Here is a 16,036-nt window from a genome sequence, read left to right on the forward strand (position 1 = left end):
TCTGCAAGAAACGGTTGTGTTTGAGTTTGTAAGATGTCGACACTACAACGGAAATAAAAATAATTCAGCAAAGACAGGAAAGAGAAAGTGATGTAAATACCAAAATTTATTATGGATCACAAGAAGAACTGTCCACAGAGGAGAGCAGCCAGAGATACATTCAAAAAAGGAATCCAATCACTTAACATGAAAGTGCTTTTTTTTTAAAATTTCGCCTAACTTCTGTTCTAGATCCTGCAACGGCAGGTTGGCTTTCAGAAAATCAAATAAAATATAGGAAAATAGCAAGAACCTGTTACAAAACTGCTACTAAAGGTATAAGTTAGGAGAGTACCTATGTATAAGTTGATTATTGCATTGTAGTTTCAGAGTATTCTGCATTTCGGAAATGATTATTGTGCATCTCGTTTCCCTTTCCAAAGCCATCGCACCGCCTTCTGTACACGTGATGATGCAATGTGCAGATGGGAGACACGTTTCTCCGAAAACTGAACCACCAACAGAACAGCGAGGCAAAGCCCAGGAGGCCATTTTTACCACCTGCAGGAAACGAACGCGAACAAGACGGGTGGGGTTTGTGGCTGCTTGTGGTCTTTGTTTTGGGTGGGGGGGCGTTGATATTTGAGAAAGTGCCCTTTGTGAGCTCCGCTATGAACAGGCCTCTGACATCACACCCACACACTGGTGTCCAGAATGCAGAATCACAAGACAGAAAACTCCCTGCTGCCCGACTCAATTTCCAAATTCAACTTGAACCCCGTTCAAATCAAATTTTTGCAAACCACACCAGGCCGCAAATACATTCAAACCTCCGAATTTAGGCCTCTCGGTCTAATACGGAATTAGTTTTTGGCCCGCGGAGCAAAACGTCGGCCGTCAATCCATAAACCGCTGCATCCGTTGAGAATTTGCAGAGGATCGGGTTGAATTTGCCGTGTGATTTCTTTGGTTACTGTCTTAACACTCCTGTCAAACATCGGTGCCCAAACACAGGTGGAAACTGACGATTCAAATCACATTCATTGGGTTGTTGTGTAACCTGGTTGAAACTTTAACAAAAACCCCTGCCAGGCCTTGTAACCAGCCCACACTGACATTATCCCATCAATTCTTACATTCTGTTTGGAAATTGGGCATTCAGAATCAAAATCAAATCTAAGAATAAGAGATTATTCAAGTGTGAAGCAAAGACATCTACGGGCTCGTCATCTGAGCTGTGAAAGGGAAGCCGCTGACACGGAGAAGCAAGGAGGGGAGGCGGCTTCCAGAGAACCCAGGCAGTGGAGCTCGGCTGCCCGGGAGGAGCAGAACACTCCTTTGGGGAGAAAACCATCCATGGCAACAAACGCTCGATATATATTCCTCACGCTTCCGTCGCGCTTGACATCGGGTCCACATCCAGCCCAGAAACTCCACATGGGTGGTTCTAAGTGCATCCAGGGTTCCCATAGCAACAGGCTCCACAAATCTGGCTGCTTGGATTTTACTTTTCTAATTGTTTTAGTGGCTTGGAATTCTTGTCACGCCGTTTCCTACTCGCCGATGACGTCAACGCCCGGATTGCTGCGCAGCGGTCGCTCTGAAAATGTGCTCCAGAACGTCGCGCGGTCCGGACGGCCTCCTCAGGTCTGAAAGCCACCTGATCCGGCTGGAAGCCGCCTCGCACCCAAACACGGCAAATAACAGGAGCAAACTTTCTCCGCGTGACTCCCCGCATCCTATAGCTGTGCATGTCAGTGATCCCGACTTTACCATCATCACTTTAAATGCTTCTCTCATGGTTTAAAAAAGAATGATAAATATGTCGCTCCCGGAAGTGATTCTTCCCACAGTTACGAGCACAGGGCAAACATTCCCAATGTAAACTATCGCAGAACATGTGTCTGTTTTTGTGATTAACTCCATATGAATGTTTCTCCTGTTTGCAGAACCGAAAGCCAAACCAGAGCGTCCAAACAGACTGCGGACGGGGTCAATCGAAGACGTCTCCTCCGTTGGAAGCGATGAGGCGAGACTCCCCGTGGTGCAGCGTGAAGAAGGATTCTGCTTTCAGTCCTCTCTGCTCCAAGGCCTCTCGGAGACGGAGCGGCGGTTCCAGGTAGAACTGTGGGAAAGGAAAGACAACCGGAGCGTTCAAACCTGCTTGGCCCACATCGTCTTCAGAAACAGGAAGAAGTGGAGCTTTCGGGCGGCCTTTCGTCGAATCGTGCGCGTTGCCAAGCGTGGCAGTCGGCCAGCGGCAACGTGGAACCGTCTTAGTGGCAGAAATAACCCGGGAGCTTAACGAACAATGACACCTTTGTCTGGTTTGTGCTACTAGAACATAATGGCGTCAAACCCTCGACCTCCACGGCCGATAAAACCACTCCTGACCCGTGGATCTCAACCCTTTCACGTTAGGATACATTCCTGCTAAACTGGCCTTTCCTGATTCTTGTCTGAAGAGGCTCAACAAAGGCAGAGTTTTGTCATTTCAAGCCGAACCTCAGGTATTATCGCTCTGAGTTTTGAACTTCTTTAACATCAAATGCCTCCGTCTGAATCAGGTCCCCATGGCAGCGGCCAAAGTTGAGCTGCCAGTTGTTTATGTCTCTGGAAAGTGCAAAGTCATGGACTTTACACACACACACACACACACCTCGTAGGCCAAGGCGAACGTTCCCCAGTGGATGGCCACAGACTGTTTGGCCTGAAGGTCTTGGTGAATCTGGACGGCCTCCTCCGGGTCCACGTGCTGCCCCTGCATCACATCCCTGCAAACCAAAACCTCCGTCAGGGAGCTCCTGAAGCGCGTTCTCAGCTGCTTCGGCGTTCTGCCATTCCAGTACCTCGGCAGATAAGCTCCGATGGGGATCGCGGCCAAGTCGAAGGGGCCGAAACGCTGCCCGATCTCCTTGAAACACGGGCAGTAGCCCGTATCGCCGGCGAAGAAGAATCGATGATCGGGACCTAAAACAGACCAGCTGCTCCACAAAGTCTGTGAGGAAACAACGGGAAGAAGGAAAACATCATCTCCAAGTCAGCTGGAGGTCCGTTGTGCCACGCCGAGTCCGTCGGTTGCGTCTCGCCGCACCTTGTTGTCGTCCAGCGGCGTGCGTTTGCTCCAGTGCTGGGCGGGCGTGCAGACGAAGGTGACCTCGTCGTGCCCGGGGACACAGTTTTCCTCCCACCAGTCCAGCTCCATCACGTTCTCGCAGCCGGCCTTCACCAGCCAGTCCATCAAGCCCAGGGGCACGAACCTAAAAAGAAAGAGACCACACACACCCCTTCTGTTTCAAAGTGTGTATTTGTGAGAATGGCACGGAAGCGGATTTCTTCTCGTGCTTCGGAGGCCCGACACGCACCAGCGTAGCTCCCCTCCGAAGCGTGCGTTCAGACTGGCCACGCTGCCGGCATCCAGGTGATCGTAATGAGAATGGCTGATGACCACGGCGTCGATCCTCGGCAGCTGTGGGAGGAAAGCGCTTAGAAGAACGCCGGCGGAGGCTTTTTTCAGGTCGATCGTGGAACAGAAAGCAAAATAATGTCCCACCTGCTCCACGGTGCAAGGGGGGCCTCTGTACCTTTTCGGCCCCATGAACTGCAACGGCGAGGCCCTTTGGCTGAAGACCGGGTCCGTCAGAATGTTCACGCCGTCCAGCTCCACCAGAACCGTGGCGTGGCCCAGCCACGTAACTCTGAGGCCCGGGCCGCACTCGGAGAGGTCCGGGGTCCGGACAAAGTAAGGTTCCAGCACCGGGAGCTCAGAGTCCAGGGCCTGAAGGTACGACGTGCAGAAGACAGAAGAGACGGCGTCACACTGGCCTAGGAGGTGAGCTTAGGTTCTGCTGGATGGAACAAATCCAACAGTTTTTGAAGCTAAGCCTCCCTCTGGCTTGTGCTTATTTGTGCCCGGCCTTAATATTTCTCGGCTGCAGCCTCAGCATCCATCGGTGTGAAGCGGGTGGAAAGCAGATGCAGAGGACTGAGGGCTTTAAGCCTTTAGAAGAAAATAGCCGGATGCCTACTGACGTCTCTCTGACATCCAAGAATGTAACCGCGGGCTCCGGTCCTCACAAAACCAGCGTAAACCGACAGCTTAGGTGCAGATAATCCACAGGGATGAGCGTACTGAAAAGTCTTCACTATTCTCCACGTGAACCTGTTATCACCTACCTCTTTACTGCTTGGTACGTTGCTGTTATTCTTGTCCAAGAGGAGAAATCTGAGGAGGGTCGAGTAGGTGGGGAACCGCCATGTGGACCAGGGGTTGGTCCAGCGGCCATGTTTGTCTCTGCAAGACTTTGTCACTTCTTCCTGCGATCACAAGTACATGATCATGTTTTAATGACTTCAATCATACTTGAATTGATATTTAAGTCATTCTCACATATAGTATAAGTATATTTGGGATCATTTAGTAAAAAAAAAAAAAAAATCAAAACACTATTATTAATGATATTAACCAGGAAAGTAAAACATGGCAGAAAAAAATGAAATATGTTTATATACCATAATTGCCGACGATAAGCTGCAACTTTTTTCACTTAAACAACGATGTGGCCAATATATGGATTTTTATCTGTTTTCAGATACTGGATGTTTTAGTAACAGGACAGTTCTCTTATGATGCGGACAAAAGACCAAAATGTAGGGAAGTAATCCAGGTTGAGGGGACCGGAGGTTGGACGGGGTGTAGATTTTTTTTATGTTTTTAGTTTTATTTTTTACCTCCAGTCGATAGTCAAGGCGAAAGCTTTTGCGGGAGGAGCGAGAGGAGCTGCTCTTCCTCTGGGTTTGAAGCGGAGGACCTTCTTCTCCACCCTCGGCGCCTCTCAGGATGCCGTCCTGGAACAAACAGGTAAACACAGTGTTTGTTTATTCCCTCGCTTCCAGGTGGGAAGCGCTGCTATCACGTGAGCAGACCTTGGAATAAACACACGTTTAATAACGCAAAAGTACGTGTTGCTCTTCTGAGTCCTAAAAGAATAATTTCTGCCTGTAAGTAGAAAGATTTTTACTTTATATATTTATTTTGAATAGTTCAGAGTGAGAGGCCAACCTTACCTCCACCAGACCCCTCCTCTCCTCCGGCGCCGCTCCGTCTGAAGATGATGGCTGTTCCATGGGCTCACCACCACATCTGGCACGGACAAAGATACGGGTAAGCGTGAAGAAAAAGTGCTCTACAGCGAGGACCATCAGTTCTCCATTTGGAGGTCCTCTGCCCTGCAGGGCAGGCACAGGCTGCCGAGGAGGAGCACAACCTCTGACACAAGCTACGGTTTGCAGTCGTTTGCATTTCGGACAGGAAGAGAGATAATCAGACAGAGCAGGGTTTGCCAGTATATTCAAATGAAACCAGTGTTCTTATGACTTGGATTCTGTGGAGCCAACAAAATAAAGCTGCTTAAAAATGTAGACCCGATAACTCCTGCTGCCATGTAAGATGCCTCTATATGATCAATCGATCAATCGCTCAGACTTTGTTCATATAGCATGTTTCATACAATTAAAGATATGTAGCTCAAAGGGCTTTTGGCAGTAAAAGCAAGTAATGCATGCATAACACCGGCAAAGTCAACTGAAGCGCTTTCGTCAGCAATTTGCAGCGAGGAAACACTGGACAAAAGCATTCAAATAGAAAGTAAGAGTCCACAGATAACACACACACAGTGCAGTTTTCACTGTTGTGTAACGCTGAATGGGAAGTAGCTGGTTTTTCTGCGGATGCTGGGCATTTCATAACGCTTCGCTTTAAGCCACAACATCTGAAATCACTTTCAAACGTTGCAATGATTCTCGAGCACTGCTCTTTTTCCTTATTGATTTTCATTAATTAGCAGAGTAATTAGTATACAAATGATTTAATTCTTTAAGTGGTGAGATTTCCAGTTCATAAAAGAGGCCCACACTGTAAATGAGATCTATGAGTCAGGGTATATGTTCATAATGCACGTTTTATTTATCTTTAATGTCTACGTATCTCAAGCTTTTCTTGACAATAACGCTGTTGCAAACAAGTTCCACCTCCCTCAGAGATCAATGAAAGCTTATCTTAAACGGCATGCAAATGTTGGCCATTTTCAAATGAAGCTCAGTGATATTGTCTGTTCAGGCCGCGGTCGCTCAACCTGCTCTGGTGACTTCCTCCATGGGAATCATCCACCTCCAAACAGGGTTCACGTTCCAACCACACAGAAACATTCCTCTGCACCTCCATTTCCAACACTGGTAAGAGTGGGAGACTTTGAAAATCATTCAGTATTTAAATGTAACTAACTAAACAAGTACCACACTGCAGGGCTAAACGGTTTACTTAGAGAGCTGAGAAGCTCAGTCTGATGTGGGACAGCTCACATTTCTATGTTAAATGAAATAGATTAAACTTGAGGGGTGTGTGAGTGACTGTTCCCTCGTCTGATGGCTCCAAGGCGGGATAAACCAGAATCATCACTTCTCACGTCTGTGAGGGTTCCCGGCTGTCCAGGCCAAGGGCCATTGTCAAATCTTATCGGAACTGAAGACCCTGGGTCCAGTTGCCACGATTAGTTTCCACAAAAAAGGGACTTTTCATGGGTGCATGAAAATAAGGAACAACATTCCACCTGCACGTCCATGTAAGCCTTGTGAATTGGAAGGTATGGAAGAGCGTAATACATAATGAAATACTGTTGCATCTTGCAGTCATTGCATAGTGTAGCGGTGAATACAAAATGCAGTGAGTACTAAATGATGAAAACATAATAACAGGGCAGGTCCTGTATTGAGTATTCTAGAAAGTTCATACATAGAAACTGCTGCCGTGTTCTACTGATGCAACTCAGATAATACAGGTTCGCACAAGTCTCGGGGTAAACAGGAGCTTTTCAACACTGTACACGTGATCAAGCGGTTTCTTAGAAAATAACCCCTGACATCATCCAGTAACAACATGAAAATACATTTCTTTTGTCATCACAGAGAAAGAAACATGTCTTGACTGAATTCTTCATGGGCCGACGATTGACTACGTTTGACAGCTATGCTTGATGGGGAAGTATCTGATCGGCGGATCCCCCAAGGCCCGCGGCGGAGCTGCACGGTGGCTCCATGTGCTGATGATGCACTCAGCGTCATGAATGGACCTAAACTGCACACTCACACAAGCAACTCAGCGACAATGGAGCTCTGTGGCTGACAACCAAAACAAAGACATGTGTGGCCTGCCGGCGTGCACATGCGGCATGCACAGCAATGCCTTTGGACTCAGGTGTGACTATCAAAAGGAGTGATCGGTGAGTAGCAAGTGCAGGAAAGCTGATAGAATCAAAAGTCAATGTCAAAGTCTGTGTTATTGTCGATTTCTCCACATATACCAGACATGGAAGAACCGAGAGGGGGTTTCTCACTATCAGAATAAAAATGCAAAGCACAAAGACAAGATAAGGTAAGATGGATGCACTTCCTGTTGTGTTGTTATTGCACTCGTAATTATTATGACAGCAACATGAACTGGTTCAACAACAAATCACATGTTCCATTGTTGAATATGAACGTGTGTGTGTGTGTTTAAACTCAAAGCAACTACGCTGGCAAACGGGATAACTGGCTAAATTGAAAATGTCAGTGTACGAAACACAACGAGAGCCTCCCCACTGAACAAACGATACGTAACATCGTTAAAAATAAAGCTTTAAAAATGTTACAAAGGTTCTCTGAAGGGGATGCTAGCATACAAGCTAATGTCAGTCAAACGTACCTGGGATTGAATCAACGGTGGCGGAGCGGCGGTGTTAGCAAGGATGCTGCCGCCGTGACGTTAGCCATGAACCGCTCGAACGGTGAGAAAGATCCCCCTCCTCCTCCACCGGCGTCCGACTGTTCGAGAGACTTCTGTCCGTCTTACCGTAACGGGGCGAAGGAGGAGGAGGAGGGGAACCTGGCAGGAGAGAGAGCGCCGTCGGGAAAGATGTCGCTCGGAGGAGTGACGGAGTTCGGCCGCGGCCGGACGGTGCGGAGGATCATTAGCCGATACCAGCTCTGACGTCAGCGGCAATCACGTGACCGCGAGAGAGAGCCGATCGAGATTTTAACTCGGTTAATCCGAGTCATCCGCTCAAGTGAGTCACTTGAGTGATTACGTGTTTTTGAATCGCTAGAAAATGTGAGATCAACCAAAAAAATGACAAAAAAGGTATATGGTGAACATATAAGAATCATCTGAGTTTACATTGGTAGGAGTGAGCGAACCGACTCCTCCGACTCGGGTCAGTGAACCGGTACACTCGAATCATCTAGTTCAATAGTGTTTCCGATGAATCACCGATTTGAGTGACTGAACCCGTTCTCGTGAATAATCGATCGGGTTTCTGGAGAGTCGAACGAATTCAGATCGATCGTCTGAATCCACGTTGTTTCCTATGAGTCCACTGTTGCCTTGTGTACTTCAGAGAATTCGGACTAGTGATTCATGTCGAAGATTTGACTCATTAAATCTTGCGATTCACGAATCACCCAGCTCTGCTCTCGACACCAAAAAAGTTGTTAGGTATAATATGTGACCAAAACACAACTCAAATGCAATTTATAACCAGCGAAAAAGCAAGAACACACACTAACACTCACACACGCAGACTCATTCATGTGCGTTCTACGCATGCGCTCCTTTGTTTTTGTTTTTAATTATTTGGCTAACCTGACTCCTCGAAGTGCTGCTGAGCTAATTGCTAAGTTAGCTTCAACGCGTTTCAAGTAAAATAACTCGAAACGTTTGAGAGGAATGTGTTTTGAAACAGGATAACTTTCCAAGAATTGTGTGTGTGTGTGTGTCACCGGCAAATTAACTCACCGCTGCAGGGATTTGAACCCACGACCAGTGACGTGGAGCCGCACGGCGTTTTTAATAGCATGACAGCTACTTGTTGAGAGCAAATACAGGGATTTGCACAACCTAGACTGCATTGTAGAGTCTTAAAACTGTTCATATTTGTGGGAGAAGAGCGGTTTGAAGGACGCCGACCTTCAGGTGTGTTTCTACACATAGAAAGCCATTCGAAGGCCGAGTTCCTGCAGTAAGATGCCTTCACGGACAATCGGAAAAGTGAGTACTCCACTGTATGCATTTCACATTATTTTTGCCCGGAGAAACATTTGAGCAGATAATTATGGGATGTATGTTTAGATAATAACCACAATTTCAAAATGATTGCTTCCCCAGACTATAAACGCTGCACGAGTGAAATGGTAGAAGACAACTTATATCACTGAGAAGATAAACTTCCAAGGTTCTTTGTTTTCCTTTGCGATCATTGATTTCTTCAATTTTTTTTTCACTTTAATCATTCACAACAGGACTGATTTTGCATTGCCACATTGCTAAATATGTATAGACATTTTTAGATAATACTTTTCTATTTTTATACCTTCAGATTTTATTACTATTCCCAATCCTGGGATTGTTAAAATACATCTAATCTCATTTGAAAATGAATTATATAGAAATTACCTTTAAGGAATAATTGCAAAATCATAATCACAAAATGACATCATAATATCCGCTTGCCAAGTTGTGACTGTAAACATAATAACCCGGCGTGTTATCACAAAACATCATTTTCAGTCTTATTCTTCTTTTACTGTTTGGATCGTATGTCAGCTCTTTGACAATCAGGATCCTCTTATCAATGAAATTTTCCGAAATGTGTCGAGATAAGAAAGTTAAAATAGATTTGGAAAGGCCAGAATGTCTTGTCTGAGTGTGGAGTTTCTACGAATCTTAATCAGTGTGGGATCTACAAACTTTATCATCTCGTTTCATGAGTGAGCTCTCATAGAAAAAAATAAAACACAACAAGCTCTGTGAACACAGCTGTTTACATTTATATAAAAAAAATGCTCAGTAAAAACACCAACAAGGAATCTACGTTTCACTAGATTTACAGTTTTGACAAAGATTTACCAGGCAGGCGGAGACAATCTGTCGATTTTTCCCAGAGAAAAAGCAAAAACTTGACGTCACAGTCAGAAAATTGCTTGGCCAAGTTGAGATTACACAATAATAACAAAAGAGTGCTCTTTTCCCCCGTCCATTAAGTTCAGGCCACTGATGAAGACTGAAGGAGGAAGACCAAGCAAAACATACTTCTATCATACTCCAGAATTCACAAATTTATAACTAAGGGTAGAGTTTAGTTGGCGGTCGGCAGTAGTTTCCTCTAATCGGATCTTACGTTAATGTGAAATATTAACCTCTCATCCCGATGATCATCTTTGAAAATCGAAAGGATGCTGAAGTTCTCAATCCTGCACGAGGTCAGAAAGATGGATAATCCAAAGTTAATCCCGCAGGAGGAGTGACGAGCCCTTCTCTCAGTGCTCTTTGTGGTCTCCGTCCTCCTCCAGCTTCCTGATCTCCGCCTTCAGGTGGTTGATGTTTTCCCGGCTGGCTTTCAGCTTGTCTTTCAGCTCCATGATCTCCTGGCTGGTTCTCTTCTTTGCCGCTTCCATTTTTTCCTTGGTTCTCTGCTCCAGCTCGCTGACTGCAAAAAAAAACAGAAAAAAAACACACACCCGTTCTAGAATCCTTTGGCTAAAATTTTGACAAGTTGGATCAGCATGTTGTTTGAAGACACTGATGCACTGTGTGCACTTACACTCGGTCTCGTGCTTGTAGGCCCCCAGCGTCAGTTGTCTTGATGTGGTCAGTAACTGTTGCATCATGGCCGTGGGATCCTGAAAGATCTAACAGAACAAGCCCTTTATTTAACATGAAAACATCAAATACCCGCAAACACACGGCCAATTGCAAGCGTTATAATGTGGTACAGATACAGGATGCCACATGGCAATCCAATGCACGACACTTAAATATTATAACCATTTCAAAAGCATCTACGTATTGATAATTAATGATATTTACGTGACGTTTATAAAGAGAACAAGCTCACCATTTCATCGTAGAACTCAGAGACTACGGTCTTTTTCGGCATGGCGCTGGAGTCCGACTGGAACAGCTTGAGCAGATGGTACAGAGTCACCTGAAGGAAACGCATCAGCAGGGATTCAGAATACAGACGGGAAGGTAAAAGGTCTTTCACGACCCATTTGCAATGATCATCAAACCCAGAACTTTATGTCTACAATTCAGTGTGACTGAAAAAGAAAGCTTATATCTAGATGCCGGATAGCTTGCATTACCTTTCAGCCATGGGTGTGTATCATAGTTACTCACAGACTTTGGATGAAGTCATGCTTGCTTGTCCTAATTTTGTCTTAATTCCCCAAATAAAAATGATAATCTATCACCCAGCCCTTACATACTACATAAAATACACAGGAATCCCATGGGTCTTGAAGGACTGTATGTGTGTGCTGGTGGCTCTCACAGGTCTCTCGTTGGGGTCGATGAAGAAGATCTTGATGATGATCTCAAACTCCCCCCAGCCCGTCTCCGTGATCTCATAGGGAGGCTTTGTTACCACTGGAAGACAAACAGCATGTGGACAGAAGGAATATCAAGCTCATTTTCTGGCATACCTACAATGCTCAAAATCTTGTACAGTCGTGATTTCTTACACGTATATATACACACACACATACAATACATACGTTCATATACCTATATACATAAATATATACATATATGTATATATATATATATATACAGATATATGTTTTTCTCATTTACATTTATGTATATACATATCTAATTACATAAATGCGCATGAGTACAGACATACATATATACACACGTATATACATACATACATACATATTAACATATACACACACACATATATACATACATACATACATAAATATAAACATCCATACATTTTCACATTTTTACTCTTCTATATATATTTGTACACAAAGACATACACACATTGATATATAAGTGCAAAAAACTAACATGTATACACACACACACAAATATATATTTTATATTTATATACAATCATATATACATACATATGTATATTTACAAATATGCATATACACATACACGAATGGATGCATATAGATGTATATTTATATATATTATATATATATAATGTATATATGTTATATATATATATATTTATCTTCTGTAATGCAATTGCAAAAACAAAAAAGTCATACATTCTTGATTCATTACAAATCAACTGAATAATTGCAAGATTTTTACTAATTTTGTTTTTTTAATTGCATTACAGAAGACAAAGAACTTTATCACAATATTCTAATTTTCTGAGACAGTCCTGTATATACACATACATATGCATGTAAAAATTATGACATCTATATGTATCTATAAATACATACATAAATATATATGTATATACACACATACAATTAGACACACACATATATATACAAATACATATACACATACATATATATGGATCTATGTATTCATACAAATGTGTATACATATCATAAAGATATATATGCACACATACATACATATATATACACACACACATGTACATACATATATAAACATACACAAATACATACATATAGATACATACATAAATACACACACATACATATATAAATAAATAGACACACATACATATATTTTCCCATATGTATGTATATATGTAAATACACGTATATGTATATATCTGTCTATGTATGTGTATATATGTATAAATATGTATGTATGCATGTACATATGTGTCTGTGTATGACATATGTGTATATGTATGTGTATATACATATATATTTATGTGCATATATGTATGTATTTGTACATATATAAATTTGTGTGTGTGAATTAATACACATGTATACATCTATACACATATTCATGCATATTTCCGGTTCCACACATACAAACATTCTTACATATATACACACAAATGCACATACATACATACAAATTCATTCATTCATTCATACATGTATGTGTGCGTTTATACATACATATATATATATATATATATAATTAATACTCCTTTATTTTATTCTTGCTGTTAACAACTTCGATGCTGCTCCCCCATGTGTCGTCTAATTGCCCCTCAGTGACAAAGTTTTTCAGATTCTGATTGTTATTCTTTGGCCCCCTGGAGGCCCATGATGGGAACAGATTCTTGAGAATGTAAACAGCAACAGAGATGCACCCAAGTCTCTCAATGTCCAAGTACAGAATGAAAAAAAAAAAGTAACATCCCTACACCCTTTAGGACTAATAAGGAACTTATTTTAACTGTGAATTGGTATCACGGGATTAATTTGGTTATCACCCAGTTAGTTTTTTAGTGTTTACTTCCATATATATGGAGGACAAATCAAAACAAAAACATGGTGCAAGTCTGTTGAGTTTCCCAGTCATCCAGGTCTTGGTGAATTCTTGTCAAAATCTTCTTTTGACAAGAAAACATGAGACACAATCTTGCTCGTCCTATTCTCGGCCTGTACTGACCTCTCAGCGGGTTCCCGTAGCTCTCATGAAGCTTGAACTGAATCTTCTTCACATAAGCAGACATATCCTACACCACAAAAGGATTATTATTTATGGAAAAATGCTTGAACTTTGCGCTGTGTGAGGTGCATTTTCAATGCAACTCACCTCGTTTCTGTAGGGTTTGACGTAGACGGTCCACTGGTGTGTGTGTCCGTCCTCTTCCCTCTTTTTCCCGAAATATCGAGCGATATTCCCGAACACGATGGGTTTGACGATGGTGACCCCCTGCAGGGGAACCCCGAAACACCAGCCCCGGTCAGACGCAGCTCTCCGCCCGACACACGACCCGTACGAGCGGCGCTTACCTTCACACGACCCCCGGAATCTGGACCGAATTCGGTCATCTTTTTGAACATAGTACTGTGGAGGGGAACTGTCGGTGGTCTCTAGAAGAGCCTTCTTGTATCAGTAGATGTCTCCATGTGTAAAAAGGCTGCCATTGTTGCTACTGTTAGCCGCCGTTGCTTTCAAACAAACAGCTAAACCTACACCGGAAGTGTAACAGACTTCCGCTTCCGGCCTCTTCCGTGTCTCCAAAACATTGGTTCCGGGCCACTGAGGTTTAGCGTAAGTTTATTTCATGTCCAAATAAGCAGTCGTTGTCTTTTTAATTAAGATAAGAGATGTTAAAGAAACAAAGAACAGTGTTAAAGTTTACAAGAATACGATTAAATCTGTCGGTCTCCTCTAGCAAACTATTTTTCCTTTCTTTAGGCTTTTCCCTTCAGGGGTCACTACAGCAAATCAACCTTCTGCTTCTAATAAGAATTAGCTCATAATCTAATAATAATTAAACCATGTTCTCTGTATCTTCCCCTAGAATTACGTCCTTAAATCTTCTCTTTGGTCTTCTTCTCGACCTCCAATTCCAGCATCCGTCTACCAATATATTGACTCTCCCTCCTCTGTCCATGACCCAACCGTCTCGGTCTGGCTTCTCTGACCTTCTTTCCAGAACATCTTCCACGTCCTTCTGATGGACTCATTCCTGGTCCTTTCCATCCTCATAACTCCCAAAGAGAACCTCAACATCTTCATCTCTGCTTCCTGTCTTTTCTTCTACGCCGCCGTCCCCAAACCACATGGCATTGCTGGTCTTACCACTGCCTCCTCCACCTTTCCTATCATTCTGAATGATATTCTTCTAGCTTACACTTTTCTCAACCTACTTGAAGCCGTTTCTTTACCTCTTTTCCACTCTCCTACGCTCTGGACTGTTGACCCCAAGTACTTGGAATCCTCCATCTCAACTCCCTGCCACTTCATCATTCCACCCAGGTTCCTCTCATTCGCACACATTTATTGTCTTGTTCCGAGGAACTTTCATTCCTCTCCTTTCCAGAGCATACCTCCACCTCTCCAGATGTTCCTCCACCTGTTCCCTGCTCTCACTACAGAACAAAATGTCTATTGAGATTCGTGTCTAACCTCATCTGTCAGCCGGTCCATCACCGCTGCAAATAAGGGGCTCAGAACCGATCCCTGATGGAGTCCCACCTCCACCTAGAACTTATCTATTACACCTACAGCACACTTCACCATTGCCTTACGAGCATACATGTCCTGCACCAGTCTAGCATACGACTCTGCCACTCCAGACCTTCTCGTACAATACCAGTTTCTCTCTACAGTCTTAAGCATTTTGTAGGTCTTCTCAACCAAACTCTGCAATAGTAACATTAGGTTGACCCTTCGAGGGCAAGCAGAAGAAAAATGAATTGCAGGATATTAAATTAAAGTATAACCATTTTTAAAATTCTCTGCTTGAGACTGGTGTTATGATTGAAACTAAATATTTACCCTATGCAGGAGAGTAACTTTGAAGGCAGATGTCTTTCAGATAAACTAATTCAGTTGTTTAAGGTTAGATTAACAGTAAAGCAAGAAATCGAAGTGTTAGAATCAAAATATGTACAGAATTCGCTCCATTATATCAATAACTGATCAGTGTGTAACAGCCTGGTCAACAATAATAAAATGATTTCTAGCCCCATGTGACATGGAATACAGATGAACACTTCATTTACTGAACCTTCAATTCATCTCAACATGCAGTCGGTGAAAGAAAAAGCCCAAAAAGCCTGAATTTTAAGATTCTTTATTTTTTTTTCCCCAAAGGTTCACCCTTTTCAGTACAGAAGTCTGATATCAAGGAGGAAAAGGCCGCTCTGAAAATGACATTGATCATTTCTGGCTCTCCCATCTTAAGAGACTCGACCTAATAATAAATGAACTGTGCTTTTCAGTTTTACTGTGCAAGAGTGGTTTCTGACTGGAAACCTTGCATTGAACTTAAGAGAAAGCCATTATCTCGTCAATTATCAGCCAAAGGAAAGCTGAATGAACAGTATTAGGCATGCACATTAGGTGCCTGCAGCAGCAGCTTGATGTAACGGTCAAACCCTATTTGGCAGGAAAAGCATCTTCTCACTGCATGTGGACCTGGAAACACTTACCTTCAACACTGTGGAGAAAAGTCAAGATTAACGGTACAATGATTCTTCTTCAAGCCTGTGAGTAGCTTCTTTAAGCTCCGGCCAAATCACCTTGGCTGGAATAATGACACACAGATTTACTGAATATTATGGAAGCCAAAGATGTGTAGATGTCTGAAGAAAACAAAAA

At 43.2% G+C, this 16,036-nt stretch overlaps 2 protein-coding genes and 1 long non-coding RNA gene across 3 annotated transcripts; 1 reads left to right on the forward strand and 2 right to left on the reverse strand.

Moving 5' to 3' along the window:
• Positions 1-88: 88 nt before the first annotated feature.
• Positions 89-7,861, reverse strand: napepld (N-acyl phosphatidylethanolamine phospholipase D). Its single transcript, XM_086147271.1, has 10 exons — positions 7,721-7,861; positions 5,047-5,122; positions 4,711-4,827; positions 4,156-4,296; positions 3,533-3,757; positions 3,345-3,448; positions 3,074-3,239; positions 2,829-2,977; positions 2,639-2,753; positions 89-2,104 (listed from the first exon to the last, which is right to left on the reverse strand). The coding sequence occupies exons 2-10, from the start codon at positions 5,104-5,106 to the stop codon at positions 1,973-1,975; spliced, it is 1,209 nt and encodes a 402-aa protein (XP_086003397.1). The 5' UTR covers positions 5,107-5,122; positions 7,721-7,861; the 3' UTR covers positions 89-1,972.
• A 206-nt stretch (positions 7,862-8,067) lies between these two features.
• LOC147234319 (uncharacterized) lies at positions 8,068-9,312 on the forward strand. Its single transcript, XR_015106196.1, has 3 exons — positions 8,068-8,081; positions 9,005-9,061; positions 9,179-9,312. It is a non-coding gene; the product is annotated as an uncharacterized LOC147234319 (long non-coding RNA).
• A 505-nt stretch (positions 9,313-9,817) lies between these two features.
• On the reverse strand, positions 9,818-13,901 carry yeats4 (YEATS domain containing 4). The gene is made up of 7 exons (XM_086147272.1): positions 13,717-13,901; positions 13,517-13,636; positions 13,370-13,436; positions 11,346-11,440; positions 10,908-10,997; positions 10,614-10,701; positions 9,818-10,499 (listed from the first exon to the last, which is right to left on the reverse strand). Exons 1-7 carry the CDS (start codon positions 13,765-13,767, stop codon positions 10,330-10,332), a joined length of 681 nt encoding a protein of 226 aa, XP_086003398.1. The 5' UTR covers positions 13,768-13,901; the 3' UTR covers positions 9,818-10,329.
• Between the last annotated feature and the right edge of the window lie 2,135 nt (positions 13,902-16,036).

This window comes from Fistularia commersonii, chromosome 5 (genome assembly GCF_037954325.1).
Source record: "Fistularia commersonii isolate RoL2024-O1a breed Wild chromosome 5, RoL_Fcom_v1.0, whole genome shotgun sequence".
Lineage (NCBI taxonomy): Eukaryota > Metazoa > Chordata > Actinopteri > Syngnathiformes > Fistulariidae > Fistularia > Fistularia commersonii.